General features: G+C 39.6%; 1 protein-coding gene across 2 annotated transcripts in view; it reads left to right on the forward strand.

The window, feature by feature from the left end:
* Positions 1 to 2,298: 2,298 nt before the first annotated feature.
* Positions 2,299 to 17,416, forward strand: part of rybpb (RING1 and YY1 binding protein b) — a 32,167-nt gene continuing 17,049 nt past the window's right edge. For both annotated transcript variants that reach the window (XM_032548985.1, XM_032548986.1), the window contains exons 1-2: positions 2,299 to 2,463; positions 3,098 to 3,223. In XM_032548985.1, the coding sequence (XP_032404876.1) occupies positions 2,438 to 2,463; positions 3,098 to 3,223 (152 nt within the window). In that variant the 5' untranslated portion in view covers positions 2,299 to 2,437. The remainder of the gene's footprint in view (positions 2,464 to 3,097; positions 3,224 to 17,416) is intronic.

Below are 17,416 nucleotides of genomic sequence, written 5' to 3' on the forward strand. Positions count from 1 at the left end.
GTTAAAAACTAGCCTTTTGCTCTACCGTATTTGCTTTGTCCAAATGATCTGGGCTCTTGACTATTGAGAAACGATTGCTTCCTGCATGTGTGGATTCTGTTGAAATGTAAGATTTTACCTAATGCTAACATTTGGCCATGGCTTATGTAATGCACCATTTCCATGCTATGTAGCTTACAGGAAAATACTGCTGCCAGTGCCGAGGTGAACAAGATGGCTGTTAATGTTAGTTAAATTTTTGGAAGAGTGACCAACATGGACTGAATGACCTTGTTCACTTTCTCTGCTCCCATTGCTAGAACTACAATTCTAAACAGTGACCCGGTTGAAACTCTACCAGAGGAATTCAAGTGAATGGGAAAAAACCTAGACTATGCCTTGATGCGAGATTATAATCGAGCAGAATTGCACAGGAAGGTAATGGTCAGGCTAAATTACTAAGGCTTCCAAGTTAAAAAAATTTAACAAAAAATTAGCATTGGAGCTCATTACAGAACTAGTAAGGTGAACCTTGTGTTGTTTTGACTGAATTAAAGTCATCAGTAAGCTCAATTAAAACAGCATGCAATGAGATGAGCAAAAGGCAAATCTCTGGGTGGAGGGCAAATGAAAAGTGGGATGAGAGGAGTTACATTCACACCGAACAGGGGGAAATCAAGGGATTCACAGAGGGAACCTGGGGTCGTGGAGAGTAGCTAATGAGCCTAGATGATTCACTCTCCGTCTCCCCCCGCAGTGAGCGAAGTCCTATGCAGAGCGGAGGAGCAAGAAAGGTGTGTTTGGGCCAACACATCCCATGGCAGCCTGTCAGAGGCCAGAGGGTACAAGGCAGAGTGGGGGGAGAAGAAGAGCTATTAATGCAGGTTGAATTGAAGTCTTCTGCATATTGCTGAATAAAACTGCCTTTCTGCGAGAAAGCAGAGCACAATAGGGCCATTAGGCTTTTCAAAGAAATTAAAGATATTCTGTAAAGTCCTTGGAGGAAAGTGGAGTTGAACTGCAACATGCAGCTACAGTGCAAACAGTCATACTCTTTGAACTTTTCACAGTTTTGAAGACATTTCTGCTCATTTTTCTTCACATAATTAGTGAAAGCTCATTCATTCAGACCAGATAGAGGATCAGTAAAAATATTACATTGGTACACATTCTCAATGGCTTTATGTGGATCTCTGCAGCTCATCCAGAGTAAAGTCTGGAACATACTCCAAAAAAACCTGAAAAATTAGTTCTCTTTCTTAGAGAAGGAGCTTATTGTTTTCCTTCAACTCTGGTTTGTGAGTTTCTGCAGCTAGTCGTTGAAACTTCACTATTTTTATTTTGTGGTGTTCAATTACTCCACAAAGGCTAATGAGAAATGTGAAGATAAAGAAAAAAAAAATGTTGCCTTGTAACTCCATTTCAGTAGCTTTGTCCTTTGTTCTTGCTCTTGCCATCCTGAGTAAATGATCAGCTGGTTGAAACTGATTGTATTCAGAATAGGAGGATGAATACAAATGCACACCATACATTTAGAACTACTTTGCAAAAATGTGAAATGTCACATCATTTACCTTGTACTTATAACAACAATGCATCAGTTTGACTCACATTAAATCTCCACAAAGTCCTTTGAGGTTTGTAGTTGCAACATGTGAAAAAGTTAAATGGCTGTAAATACATGAAAAAAGTTGAAGTTCTCAAAACACTTAAAAATCTGGTCAAAACAGTTGAAACCTCCCTTTAAACAGAGTAGAAACGTAAAAAATAATTTACCAAATGATCTGCAATCACTTTGTAATTGTATGATGACAAACATGCTGATCATGTTCTGAAGATGCGTTGCGGGGGAATTTGAAAGCTGTCGGTTTCAACAAGTGGCAGAGAGAGAAGTGACATCAGCTGAGGTCAGCGAGCCAAAGGGTAAGGTATTATCCAGACGTAGCTTTTCCTGGTGCACCTGCTTCAGTTTGAGTGATATGTCTGTTTTACAGTTGCCCTTTTGACATAAACTTTCTTTACCTTTCTGTATATTACCTATTATTTTTGCTTCATTTTAATAATCTCGCCTTCTTCTTTGGACTTTTAAATCCCCTCTATTCAGTCGTGGCAAACATTTGATTTACCTACAAGCATTATGAACAATATTTAAATTGCAGCTCGGTGTCTGCTGGCGATAAGCGCGTGAGTTGGGGAGAGAAGTGTCAAATATCTCTAGTAGTTATTAAAATAGATACTAAATATCCATCTAGACTTTTAAACCTCTGCGGCCGCTGATTGGCCAGCGCCTGGTCACATGACCACGTGCAGTCAGTCGCTGTGCCGTGCCTCGAGCCAGCGCTGAGTGGAGCCTGTCTGCCAACAGCTTCAGCAGCGGCTCTATCTGGATTCTACTTCACTCACTGACAATTAAAGGAAGGCCCCCCTTTCTTCTCATTTTCGAGGATTATTCGTCACCATGGGCGACAAAAAGAGCCCTACCAGGTAATGCGACCGCTCTCGGTCGGTTTAGGTTCGGGTTTGTGCTTTCTGGGATCGAGATTTGGATGCGTTTCTCTCACGCAGAGATCGTTTCTCCCCTTTTTCAGTTGGGTATGCCACTGCTAGCTAGAATAGTGCAGTCACTATGGCGGCTTCTCGTTCCCTGCGAGCCAGTCACTTAACAGACAAAGAGAAATTTTTACGAGGAGACGCCGGGAATTCCATGTAACGCTACTCTGTTTCGACGAAGCCTTTTGGAGGGTCAATGTCGAAATTGGCTTTGTTTGGTATCGGTTTCGCGTGCCGACCCACTAAGCTTCGGTACCGAATTTTTTTTATATAGCAGCGCTTCTCAGCCCCACTGCTAGCCTAGCTGACGATACAGTTGGACGCTGTGGATAGTCGCCCGTTTTTGTGTGGATACGTATAACCCAAAGGAGCTCTCCTTGGCCGGGTCTCGAACACGGGGTGATAATGACAACACCGCTATACCTTTGTGCCCGTTTTGAGCTGTCACAGTCTTCTTCTGTTCTGTTGTTAATTAATGAAACGTGTTGGTGGCATTTGTTAACCCAACTTGACCCTTAATAGTCTCTTGTCTGTTTTTTTTTTTTTGTTGTTATTGTTTTTTTATAAGGCCAAAAAGACAAGCCAAACAGACGGCGGACGACGGCTACTGGGACTGTAGCGTGTGCACCTTCAAGAACACCGCCGAGGCTTTCAAATGCAGCATCTGCGATGTGAGGAAGGGCACATCCACAAGGTAACGTAGTCTCCGTCTCTACCTCCTCTCTTCTGTCAGAGCGTCTCTCTTTTTTTTCTCTCCTCCTCCTACTCTCCTTGCTGTTGCTGCTGCTGCTTTGCATCGCACTTCATGGGAATGACAACTTTGATCGACTGCCTTCTTCTGTCTATGAGCGGATACTTGTTGATTGTGGCCATTGTTCGGATCCTGTTTTTTGATTTTTGAAGGCGACGGAAATCGCATCGTTGTTATGCATCCGTCTAGGTAGGCTGGATGGATTGGATTGTTTGTACAGTAGAGTATGAGGCTCCATACTTCATAATAGCTGGATGAATACAGTGGTGAAGGCTGTCCTTATCGTCATGGTGTGAAACATTGCAGGCATCTACCTGTAGGATTACAGGAGGTTATTGCAATGGTCCAGCAAGTGTGATTTATTACTTTGATGGAAGTATAAAAGAGTCATTCAGCTATACTTTGATCTTGTAATGGTTTCTAAAACAGTTGTCCAAAAGGTCAAGCTTATTACCTTTTTGCTATTTTTGCTTGTATTGCTGTCAAACACAGTATGCCACAGACAGTTCATTAGCAAGTTGGACATTTTGATTTGGGGAGTATTTAGTGAGGTGGTAGTTAAAGGTTCAAGAAAAGGTTGAGGTAATAAATATTAGTTTACTTGTATGGAACTTTTAAAAACAGGTTGAAACTGCAACACAGACACATAAAAACTATAAAAATAAAACTTCTCTTTTATGATATTACAACAGAAATTGCAGTACCAGATCTCAATTTGAATGCCAATGAATAAAAATAAGTTTTGAACTGTAGTTCTATAACTGCTTGTTTTGCTAGGATTTTTCTTACTGTTATCCCCTCATAGCTTCTTTTTTACTGAGAGACCTCTCTAATTCCCAGAACTGCACTCAGTCAACGCTTTATCTCCATTCTTAACTTAGATGTCCCAGGCATTTTCCCCCCTGAACCTGATGCAGAGTAAGACTCTGCAACGTCAGCACCTTCTCTTATGGGAAACTGAGCTTCAAAAACACGGGTGCGTCGCGACGGGATTCCCTTTCGCTTCTTGCGTACGGCAACACCTACTCCCGCTCTGGGGAATGTTTTCTGGTGATGAGTCGCCTGTGCCACAGCTCACTCACATCACCAGTTGCTTGTTGATAGAGACAGATGAGTCATGTGTGGTTTTGTTCACAAGTCCCTCCGCTCTAACCTTTTTTTTTTTAGCTGTGGTTTTTACAATAAGTGACTTGACTGACATCACACAAAACAGGGGAGCGATCCACGTAACTGCTTCACGATGAACTCAGTAGATGGAGTTCAGTCTTATTTGTCTGATGATTAGCAGAGAGTGGTTGCACTCTGAAGCTGGAATCACAATACTGGTCTTGGCAGTAGTAGGTGATGTGAGCTAATGAAGGCAGGGGTATGAATTGAGAAGTTATTACCTCATAGCTTCTTAAAACTTTTGGTTTAAATCCTGTCCAATGCCGGACCCAGCTTTTTTTTTTTTTTTTTTTTTTAAAAAGGTTGTTTTTTTTTGCGCTAGTGGCCTTTATTTGAAAAGGCTATGACAGGAAAGTAGTGTTAATGATAGAAAGGGAAGACATGCGGCAAAGGTCACCAGGCCAGAAATTGAAACTGCAATGGCCGCGTTGAGGACCAAGACCTCCTTATGTGGGTTGTGCTTAACCCCTGAGCCACCACAGCACCCCCGGACCCAGCTTTATGAGTGTTCCTAACTCAGGCCTGGACATCCCGGACGAGGCCTCCCTTTCTGCAGAGGCACTTGTTGACCCGAAACACAATGCCCAAGGAGGAATAATTTACTCTTCTCCCTTTCTGACTTGTAACAGGAAAAGTGTTTTGCTTGTTTGCACCTGAACTTGCCTCTAATCTAAAAGTTTGTGTAGGAACAAATGTTTAGCCTATTATTATTTTGGTGGGGGGGGATAAGTTTACACATCCAGTGAAGTTGCTTCTATCGTATTAAACCTTTTCTGGCATCTGAACCTTGTTGCTGTGTGAATGACTGTGTGTTGTTGCAGATTAGGTTTGCTGTATTTTACTGTATTCACCTCTGGCAGCCTTGGGGCCAAAGGAAAACCATTAGGAGAAGTTTGAAGCTGACGGATGGTGGGGATCACAGGAAGTCTGGAGGTGCCTCAGTCTTTGACTGTTGCACTATTATCAGCCATTTCAAATACTGTAGCTTTCATCTGCGTTGTATTTTAAACAGAATGGATTTTTTCCCCTCGTGTCTGAGAAGCTGAGAGCTCTGACTTTAGTCAATATTTTATTTAGGAATGTTCTGATCATGATTTTCTTTTTAAATCAGTATTACATGGTTAAAAGGTTTTCCCATCTTTTCTTAATCTGTCACAATAACAAATTTTGCTGCCTGATATTGCGATAAACAATAATATTGTTGTTTTTCTGAGACAGTTTTCATGTAATATATTGATAATGCCATTATATTGCAGGTCCACCCTTTCAAAGATTAATACATTTTTATTTTGTACAGAACAATTTACACTGGAACTGAGGGACATTGTAAATATCCCAAATAAACACAACCAAAAACAGTAAATGCAATAGATTATGAAGTCTCTGTAAACAAAATTGCCGTTCAAATACAGTAACATGAAAAAGTTTTGGCACCCCTATTAATCTTAACTATTTTTATTTCTAAATATTTGGGTGTTTGCAACAGCTATTTCAGTTTGATACATCTAATAACTGATAGACACTGTAATATTTCAGTATTGAAATGAGGTTTATTGGACTAACAGAAAATGTGCAGTATGCATTAAAACAAAATTTGGTAGTTGCATAAATTTGGGTACCCTAATCATTTTATTGTTTTGAATACCCTTAACTACTTTTCACTGACTTACTGAAACACAAAATTGGTTTGGTAACTTCATAAAGATTTGAACTTCATAGCCAGGTGTAGCCAATCATGAGAAAAGGCAGGGTGGCCTATTGCAAGTTGTTCTCCTGTTTGAATCTCCTCTGAAGAGTGACATCACGGGCACCTCAAAACAACTCTCCAATGATCTGAAAACAAATATTGTTCAACATAGTTGTTTAGGGGAAGGATACAAAAAGTTGTCTCAGAGATTTAAACTGTCAGTTTCCACTGTGAGGAACATAGTAAGGAAATGGAAAACCACAGGGACAGTTCTTGTTAAACCCAGAAGTGGCAGGCCAAGAAAAATAGAGGCAGAGAAGAAGAATGGTGAGAACAATCAAGGACAACACACAGACCACCTCCATAGACCTGCAGCATCATCTTGCTGCAGATGGTGTCCCTGTGCATCGTTCAACAATTCAGCACACTTTGCACAAGGAGAAGCTGTATGGGAGAGTGATGCGACAGAAGCCTTTTCTGCAAGCATGCCACAAACAGAGTCGCTTGAGGTATGCAAAAGCATATTTGGACAAGTCAGCTTCATTTTGGAATAAGGTCCTGTGGATTGATGAAACAAAGATTGAGTTGTTTGATCATAAAAAAAGGCGTTTTGTATGGCGACAAAAAACACAGCATTCCAAGAGAAACACTTGCTACCCACTGTAACATTTGGTGGAGGTTCAATCATGCTTTGGGGCTGCGTGGCCAATGCCGGCACTGGGAATCTTCTTAAAGTTAAGGGTCGAATGGATTCCACTCAATATCAGCAAATTCTTGAGAATAATGTTCAAGAATCAGCTATGAAGTTGAAGTTATAGAAGTTGAAGGATGGATATTTCAGCAAGACAATGATCCAAAACACCGCTCCAAATCTACTCAGATATTTATGCAGAGGAACAATTACAATGTTCTGGAATGGCCATCCCAGTCCCCAGACATGAATATCATTGAACATCTGTGAGATGATTTGAAGCAGGCTGTCCATGCTCGGCGACCATCAAACTTAACTGAACTGGAATTGTTTTGCAAAGAGGAATGGTCAAAAATCCCTTCATCCAGGATCCAGGAACTCATTAAAAACTACAGGAAGCAACTAGAAGCTGTTATTGTTGCAAAAGGAGGATCTACTAAATATTATTGTCACTTTTCTGCTGAGGTGCCCATATTTTTGCACCTGTCAAATTTTGTTTTAATGCATACTGCACATTTTCTTTTAGTCAAATAAACCTTATTTCAATACTGAAATATTACTGTGTCCATATGTTATCGGTTGTATCAAACTGAAATAGCTGTTGCAAACATCCAAATATTTAGAGATAAAAATAATTAACATTAATAGGGGTGCCCAAACTTTTTCATATGACTGTATTAGCAGAATGGAAATGATCAAGCTCATTTTAATTAATAATGCAATTAATTGCTTATTGCAACAGGTTGTCATCAATCATATGTTGCTGTAGCCCATGATTAACTCAGTTTAGAAAGCTGCTTTACTGACTCCCTGTCATTTGTTTATGAATATTTCCCTGACTCGGCGTATTCAGCCTTCAGAAAGCCTATGTTGCTCTTGCTAACAATGCTTCTTATGAGTACCAGTTTGCAGAAGTTGTAGGGTATTGTTAGCATACATATGCTGTGCTATTGAATAACGCAGAGTATGCATGGTTCATGTACTCGTTGATAAGTCCAAACATAAAATATTTGAATGTGGTTCTGACTAATTGTGTGCGGATATAATTTGCAGAAAAATTGTTTTACAGCATCGAAAAGTTGTCATATGCTGTAAAATCTAATGAGTGCTTTTGCTGTGTTGGGTTGCTAGGACACATGACACAGACAGGAAGTTGTAACAGCCAATATAGTCTGTATTTTAATGTGAGCCCCATCTTACTGGGTAAAAAATACTTGGATTGCCAGAGACCACACAGACTTGCTAGATCCAGAAAAAAGTTCTAATCCCATTGTAAAGTATTTTTTTCTAATCCAGTTCATCTGATTGAGAAGCACCTCATATATGACAGTTTATAATAACTAATGCGGAAATCTCCAAATCAAAGAATTGTAGTGTATAGATCTTCAAAGCTCATGTTTTTTTTAAATTTTTTTATCTATGGGTTAAATAGTTCCAAGCTGAACCAGGCTTTTGTGCTTTTTGAATAAAATATTGGAATAAAATGTGAATTCAGTTGTACTTAAATTTGCTTTAATAATGATATAGTCCAGATAACTTCACAGGAAAATCAGACTAGTTAGAGCAAAATATACCTTTAAGCTTTGTTGCATCTATGTATGAATGAGACTTTTTTTTATTAGTAGCTTAAATTGAAAACAAGAGCCACCTGGATATGTTAACCTGGATATTAAATCTCATTGATCCAGATGGTAGACATACTGTAAGTAGAACACCTTAACTTTCTGTATTCCTCCACATTCTTTATAATGTAAAGATTATTTCTTTTTACTTGCTTCTCTCAGCACCATCATGCTTTAAACAGGAAAGATAAGGATAAGTAGAGACTGAATGGATAAAGTATGAACACATACTGTGTGTGTTGGTGTGTGTGTGTGTGTGCAGGTTTGTCTGTCTTTTCCAATGATGGATTAGACTCATTCTAATAATCTGTGGATTCCACCACTGTCACATTATGGCAAATTGTTTGGGATAATGGAATTACATAAGAGTAACACGCCGGCACTCAATTTCTAAATACAGGTCTCTACGCCCCACCCCCCCTGCAGACGGCAGCCCCCACTCAGATGAAAAAATCCAGCATTATCAGCATCTGTGCTGAAGTCCGGGTAGGCCTAATCTTTACGTGCTAATTGCTATCTTTAAACGTTCCTAATTACTTCATGGGATTTGACTGTGTGTGAGTGATTAAATACAATAGCCAATTTGGCGATCTGACAAAACAATGAGAAAGCTGTTGAATCGGGGGGCTCCACCCAGTGAGTGGAGGGAGAAAAGATGAGACGAGAGAATAAGTATGACAGGCAGAGAGGGGAATGGGGGGGGTCTTCATAAAACACAGAGGAAGGCACATGAGGACAAGAAAGAGAGTGGGGAGTGTTTTCAAATGTGAGTTGAAGACTGTTGGACGAGAACAAAAGGGGGAAAGCAGGAAAGTGACGGGAACAGGGAGAGGCGTTAGGTTGAAGTGAGAAGAAGAGATGCGGTGCTCACTCAACCAAAAGTTCCCCAGGGGGGCTAAAGCAGAGGACATCATCGACAGACTGGACGGCTTCTTTGTATTTACACCACAAACCAGCCATTGGGAACCAGAATAGGTTTGGCGTGTCAAATGCTCCAGATGAAAGGTAAAGATCTCTAGTTAGGTTCAATGCTACCAAGGAATCCCTTTGGTGCATTTAGGTCCCGTAAGGAGTAGCCAGCATTTCAGTTAATGGATTCCGGTTTCTCCTCACGTCTTCAGGTAAACCATAATTTTGTTGCAATCCAGCCGCCTGTTTACAGGACACCAGTGACCAGTGTCTCTGGCTCTGCCACTTTTTGAAACCAGGTCTCAGAGTGAAACTTTTCTGTAACACCCCCTACAGAGGTGTGAAGTACTCCACAGGTCTGAAAGTGCACAGCTCTTAATGGACAGCTGTTACGTTTATTGTACACATGCACGGACAAATAACAGAAACAATTGTGGATATAATTTTGCTTTGTTATGCTACTTAATTTGTTCAGTTAACGTAACTTTTAATATGGAATATATGAACACTTTGCAACATGAAGTCACACCGGCGATGACTACTGTTGGTTTTAATTGTCAACATAACGCACTAAATCTTAAATTTATATGTGATATATCAAAGAAAAAGGGACACAGTGATTTAATACTAATAGTCAACATTACAACAACTACATAAGGTAGAGAGTATCACATTTCACAGGTCAGTAAATGGTTTTAATAAAAAAAATTGGGCTGCTGTAAACTAATATTTCTATCGATTATTCTAACGATTCATTGAGTAATCGGATAAAAAATTTTTGGACAAAATAAAATATTGGTAAATCTAACATAACAGCAGTGTTACTATTGGATATCAACATCAGTCCAATTTTTCATATTTGAGCATTCGTAACAATTATTTTTCTGTAGTTTAGAAAACTAACCTGTAACAATAATAGCTCACTTTCTAAGTTAACCTGAAGAAAAGTTATACAAAAATCTGAAATTATATTTAATTTAATATTAAACAATTTTTAGTCTATGTATTCAGCTTCAGGCAATCTAATAGATGAACTCACCCAGCCATTTATAGCTTTTGTGTTCATGTGAGCAACGGGATATCACACCTTCATTCATCACGCATAGAAACGCATCTACCAGCTACGTACCGCCGCGACGTGCCGCCACCCATGTCGGCCGGGATGAGGTGAAATTTATTTTCTGGTTCGTCCGTAAAGATACACTTACATTAAGCATTGACTACAGCGCAGCTGCCCACCATGTTCAGTCTGTCCGCTCACCTGTATAAATACAAATGCAGTGCTCTTCCCTGCCGTTCATTCTGATAAAGGCACCAGTTGTGGGAGGAAAAAGGCTGTTGTGCTCAAGGCATCGCACCAGTCATTTTAAGGATGGCTATTGGTCCCCCGAAAAATGATAAAAACCAGGCATCATCATCCCTCAATAAAATCCTCCCAGACCGAACTTGAAAATTGGATCTTATCCTGCTAACATTTAACTTTGGTCAACAACTCATAGATGGAAGTGAGAGCGCTGTGCAACTCAAATAATCACCTGGCCGGAACACGGTGCGCTAAATAATGAGACGTAATTTAATGAAGCTTTGAGGCAGATTAATTTACCTCGTGGAATTTTAATAATCAAATTACTCGAATCACTCGAGGAATTGTTACAGCCCTAATAAAAAATATAAGTAGGTCAGTTATGTTAGCTTGACTTTGATAATCTTAATGTGTAACTCTTCTGAGGAATTCGGTGGTTCAGTTAGAATGAAAAAAAAGCCACACACCAACTCTCTGACAGATCACTAGTAGAGCAGGTGTTTAAATTAGCTAATCAACCACCACTGTGTTCAGACTATCACTTAAGTGATATTATTATTAATAATATTAGTACAAACATTATTTATTAATAATGCTTCATAAATAAACATCAAGCCTGAAAATTTCAACAGACCTAGTGCCACCCAGTGGTTAAAGCAGATGTCATCTAATTTGCCACTAGAAAGAATAGTATATATTAGGAAAACAAAACAATATGTTTTTTAGAGGATTTGGGGTCCTTTAATTAACTTTATTAAGGACTTACAGTTGTCAGAGGGGTTGTTTGATTTTTGATTTGTTGGAACCTGCAGTGTGCCATGTATACAGATATATCCACCCTAGTTGCAATTGCTCAAATACCCTTGTTTTGAGAAGCTGTGTTTTAGCTGCTATGTTGGTTACTTTAACTTTTTATTTTGTTTTTCATTTATCTAATATGAGAGAGAATAATTACTGTCATGAAATAACTACAAAGAAAAGTTGTTCAGACTGATACATGATTGTATTTTCATAGCGGAAAATCTCAATAAGAAATTTTTTTTTTTTTTAAATCACTGCGCCATATTTTGGCCAGACATCAGATAACTACAGCTGACCCCAGTTGTCTCAGGGGAGCTGCCGAGTAAATTTGGAACTTTTCCCCAATCAATATCTGAAAATAGCGCCAGTTTCCAGGCAGCATTCTTGTTTAAACGCAGCCTTAACTTTGCCATATCTACCACGACTGTTTGTCTGGTTTTATTTTTTTAAACAAATTCCAAAAGCATTTTCATTGAACAAATGGTAGTATGACTGCAGTGCAAAATAAAACTGTGCAGTTGTCTCTTTTACAGATCATGTGAAACAAGCAGCAGGACGGAGGGAATAGTAAGAATATGTGGAACAGTAGACTCAATGGTGAAAGAAAACAAAAGTGTGCAGACATGTAGATGAGCGATGCGGACCGGTCTGTCTATGGAAGTCAAATGTTTGCTTCATCACTGATTATCCAGACATCACTTCCACTTCTCTCTCTGAAATCAGACAGTCTGCCTCAGTCTCTGCTCCGGTGAAGCACAGATAATGATCCTAGCAACCAACATGTTGAACAGCTCTTACAGTCATAGCATAAAAGCTGGTATATCTTTCAAAGACCTTATCTGCTGAAATATATTTGCTCTATCGGGTGCGTTCAGTAAATGTGCCTTACTCTCCCATCTTCCCCTCTTCTAGTTTATCATTTTAAAGTTAATCAGTAAATGCGGAGAGTTGAGGTTAGTAAGCAACAAGGAAAACCACACAGGAATTATTTGTGTTAAATTAAAGTGTAAAATCACAGTTAATACCCAACAGAGACCACTGATTGAACAGGTCAAATGAGTTTGCTTACCTATTGTGATCTAATTTTCTCAAAACAGCTAAATAATTTAGTAGCTACTGTTAAATCAGTAATATTTCTCGCTTCTTGTTAAACGCTTAGGGGAGGAGGTAGAGAAGTGACGGAAATATTAAGTCTTCTAAATCCAACCTGCAAGGGGCAGATGAAGGGAGCAATGTTTAATGCCTCTGGGCAGTGGGAATGATTGAACAGAGCTTATAGCCCGGGGCAGCTCTTTAGGTGCTGTTCTCAGCCGGGCTCCCTGGGACTCGCTCAACTTCCCCACACATGTTTGGAGCTGACAATGCTCCTTGCTTTGACCTCTCTGACAACTGATGCCCCACAGCAATACATTCATATGATGCTTATCAGCATTTTTTTTAATTAATAAAGTTGTGATAAATTCAGATGTAGAAATGAAACAAAAGAAATAGTTTATTAGTGGATAACATCACAATTTGTAGGGTTTGGTGCTTTCGTTGCTAAATTTGAGTTTTGGATTGTTGATGAAGCGTGTGTTGCACTGATCACCGGTCTTTTAAAAGGCTGAACTGCCGATTCCAATTTTGGCCAATACCGATTTATTATTATTATTATTATTTATTTTATTTTATTTTTGTCTGAAAAGTTGCTAAATATAGCGATTCTCTCATGGAAAATAAAAGGGGACAATGACTGGTTTTCAGACCTTTGCGGTGATAGATGAGATCAGTTTCACATGTAGGTATTAGCTGACTGTCAATCTCCCAAAATTAATGAAATGGGATCTAATTTATTGGTTATTATGAAGTAGAAGTACTTTTTTTAAAATTATTTTTTAAAGGCTCATACCTATACAGATCAGTTAACATACATTATCAAATATATTCAGACCTTCACTTTTGAATGAGTGTTTTATTAGTCCATTAGTTGTTTTTAAATATTTAGCTGTTATGTTTTTTTTTGTTTGTTGTTGCTTTTTTACATAAATATAGTTACCATTAAAAATGTTAAGCTCCTAAAATAACCAATCAGCTCCAGATCAGAACAGTGGAGCATGCATGTAAATTCACCAACTGAGTAGTTAACAAAACCAAGCGGGATGGGCAGCTCTGGGCTCGGCTCCCATTATCTTTCTCGCTGTTGGAGGGGAAGGCAACATGTGTTTCTACATATTGACCAAGGCGTAAAGCAAGTGTTGACACAGATGAATGCATGTTGATAGTCATCTAGAGGGTTGCCAGCGCGTCACAGCGAGCTGCTGCAATCAAACGGAAACCCTGCGGCATTGTCACGTTAGATACTAAAGACATGCGCTCCAGGCTCAGGCTGCGTTGTCTTTGACTGGCACAAAGCACATTCCACCAGATGTATGCAGATTGAGGTGCTGGTTTTTCCAGACAAGTGTTTTTTTATTATCATTTTTCTTCTCAGATCTTCTTTTTGTGCCCATTTCCAGAATCTGGTTAAGAAGATTTTTTTCCAACCTTTCCTTTCCCAGGCTGTCCTTGGTTTGGAGAACATTGTCTCTCGCTCTCTTCTTTGCTCAGCTGTCTGCGGCTGCATTCATTCAGCCCGGCAGGAAATAATTACTCGTACTCCACACAACACTTGAAATAAAAGAGGGCTTTCCTTCGCCTCTCACTCTCTGTTTATATCACACTCTTCATCACTCACTCAGACATCATAACTGCATTTCTCCACAAAACATTTGAGTGTGGAGGAAAATTTCTCATCATTATTCAATCAAACAGAATCTAATTCCAATTTTAAAAAATTATCAAAATGTTTTGAATTGTAATGAAATATTTTTGTAATAATGAGACATATTTACCTCCATATACAATCAGACAGAAACTAATTTAAATTTTTGTAATAGAATATTTTATTTTTGAGCAAAGGTTTTGTCTTTTGTTATTGGCAAAACAAACTCTTATTTTTAACAGAAATCTTTGGTTGCAATTCTCAAATTTTTGGTTTTGATGCTGTCATTTTGATTCGAGATGTTTTGATCACAATTTATTTTTTTGATTGGACTTAGTTTTTGTTTGTCTGAATTTTTTTTTTCAGTCAAAATATACCTTTACAATAAATTTCTCATTCCACAAGCTCATCACAATTTTAGCCATTTTCATCACAATTAATTTTTTAAATCAAAATTAGTTTTTATATGTTTGACTAATACTAAAATATTACCTCAGTTAATTTGTCTCCATAACACCTACATAATATGGAGGTAAATTTGTCTCATTACAAAAAATATTTCATTACAATTATAAACATTTGGTCACTATTTATTTTTTTATTGAAACTAGTTTTTGTTTGAAGAATAATGAGATAAATGTGCCTCCGTACTTGAGCTCATTGTTTTGGACTCTGTAGCTCTGAAACAGCAGTTTGAGCTCTTCTCCCCGAAGCCGTGCAGCTGAACGGATGAGCGTCCGTCTCGGTCACTGCCCAGACACGGAGCGGGGGGCTAACCACGGTGTCAGGCTGACTGAATGAAGAGCTTTTAAGCATGATGGTAGTTATTTCAGGGGCGCCCTGCCGAGGGAGTCTCCCCCACTCCTCTCACCCCCCTAGATGGAGTGAACTTTGGAAGAGTTGTCAATCATTGCTCTATTGTTTTGCAAAGGGAGAGCTAATATACTGTAAGCTCTTAGTGGGAAATTATTCTACACACACACACACAAACACACACACATTCTCCCGCAATATTTTGGCAGCTGTAGGAGGTTGAAGCAGTTTTCTGCACCTGGGGTTCACTTGTGCTGCTGTATCATTTTCAGCTCTTCTTGTGCTCTTTACATGGCTCCTATTTGCTTTCTCTGATGTTTTTCACAGTTTCAGTTAAACTAATCTAATTAGCACATGCTTAGCTATACAGGGGTTGGACAATGAAACTGAAGCACCTGGTTTTAGACCACAATAACTTATTAGTATGGTGTAGGGCCTCCTTTTGCGGCCAATACAGCGTCAATTCGTCTTGGGAATGACATATACAAGTCCTGCACAGTGGTCAGAGGGATTTTAAGCCATTCTTCTTGCAGGATAGTGGCCAGGTCACGATGTGATGCTGGTGGAGGAAAATGTTTCCTGACTCGCTCCTCCAAAACACCCCAAAGTGGCTCAATAATATTTAGATCTGGTGACTGTGCAGGCCATGGGAGATGTTCAACTTCACTTTCATGTTCATCAAACCAATCTTTCACCAGTCTTGCTGTGTGTATTGGTGCATTGTCATCCTGATACACGGCACCTCCTTCAGGATACAATGTTTGAACCATTGGATGCACATGGTCCTCCAGAATGGTTCGGTAGTCCTTGGCAATGATGCGCCCATCTAGCACAAGTATGGGGCCAAGGGAATGCCATGATATGGCAGCCCAAACCATCACTGATCCACCCCAATGCTTCACTCTGGGCATGCAACAGTCTGGGTGGTACGCTTCTTTGGGGCATCTCCACACCGTAACTCTCCCGGATGTGGGGAAAACAGTAAAGGTGGACTCATCAGAGAACAATACATGTTTCACATTGTCCACAGCCCAAGATTTGCGCTCCTTGCACCATTGAAACCGACGTTTGGCATTGGCACGAGTGACCAAAGGTTTGGCTATAGCAGCCCGGCCGTGTATATTGACCCTGTGGAGCTCCCGACGGACAGTTTTGGTGGAAACAGGAGAGTTGAGGTGCACATTTAATTCTGCCGTGATTTGGGCAGCCGTGGTTTTATGTTTTTTGGATACAATCCGGGTTAGCACCCGAACATCCCTTTCAGACAGCTTCCTCTTGCGTCCACAGTTAATCCTGTTGGATGTGGTTCGTCCTTCTTGGTGGTATGCTGACATTACCCTGGATACCGTGGCTCTTGATACATCACAAAGACTTGCTGTCTTGGTCACAGATGCGCCAGCAAGACGTGCACCAACAATTTGTCCTCTTTTGAACTCTGGTATGTCACCCATAATGTTGTGTGCATTGCAATATTTTGAGCAACACTGGGCTCTTACCCTGCTAATTGGACCTTCACACTCTGCTCTTATTGGTTCAATGTGCAATTAATAAAGATTGGCCACCAGGCTGGTCCAATTTAGCCATGAAACCTCCCACACTAAAATGAGAGGTGTTTCAGTTTTATTGTCCAACCCCTGTACATTGAGTTATTTATATATTAGCTAGGACTATTTTAAAGTCGAGAGCACCACAGCTTAATAAAGATAAAGTGGATCACACACAGAGCAGGATGCCCAAGCTGTGGTAATGACTCTCAGGCCAGTGCTGTGCTGAGCCATTAGATGTGGTCAGTTAATAAATATTGCTGGCTTTATCATGGGAGCTGCTATTTGTGTCATGGGAGATGCAACTTGTGGTTGACTTGGCTCTGAATCACAGGGCAGCAAACAACGAATGCCTCCGCCATGCACCCCCACCTCCTGCTGACACAAATCTAAAGCTCTGACTTGGCCTCTAGTTATCAATCACTCATTCACACACAGCCTCTTTAACTAACTGCTCTTTCTGCCAGACAGTTATTGCTGCTCCTGTGGGCTGACATACATTTATTCACAGCTGTTTTTTTTGTTTGTTTTTCTTTTGAGAAACATTTCTTTCTCTAGAGATCCATGGTGTGGGAACTTGTTGCTCAAGTAACCTCTGAAAGCTTTTCTTAATAGTTTCTAATGCAGAGTTTGATATTTAGATGTATTTTCAGTTCAGTTGAAAATAAGACCCAACTAAGGGGTCTGGTTAAATATCATGAATCACTTGAGTATGGTTTACTGTGCCTTGAACAAGTATTTGTATCCTTAAGCTTTTTGCATTTTGATAATGTGTTTTATTGAAGTTTAATGCAGGGCTAGAGAATATGTATCAGGACATAAGGGTTTTATAGCACTTTATTGATAATTGATGGATTGA

This window comes from Xiphophorus hellerii, chromosome 20 (assembly GCF_003331165.1).
Source record: "Xiphophorus hellerii strain 12219 chromosome 20, Xiphophorus_hellerii-4.1, whole genome shotgun sequence".
NCBI lineage: Eukaryota > Metazoa > Chordata > Actinopteri > Cyprinodontiformes > Poeciliidae > Xiphophorus > Xiphophorus hellerii.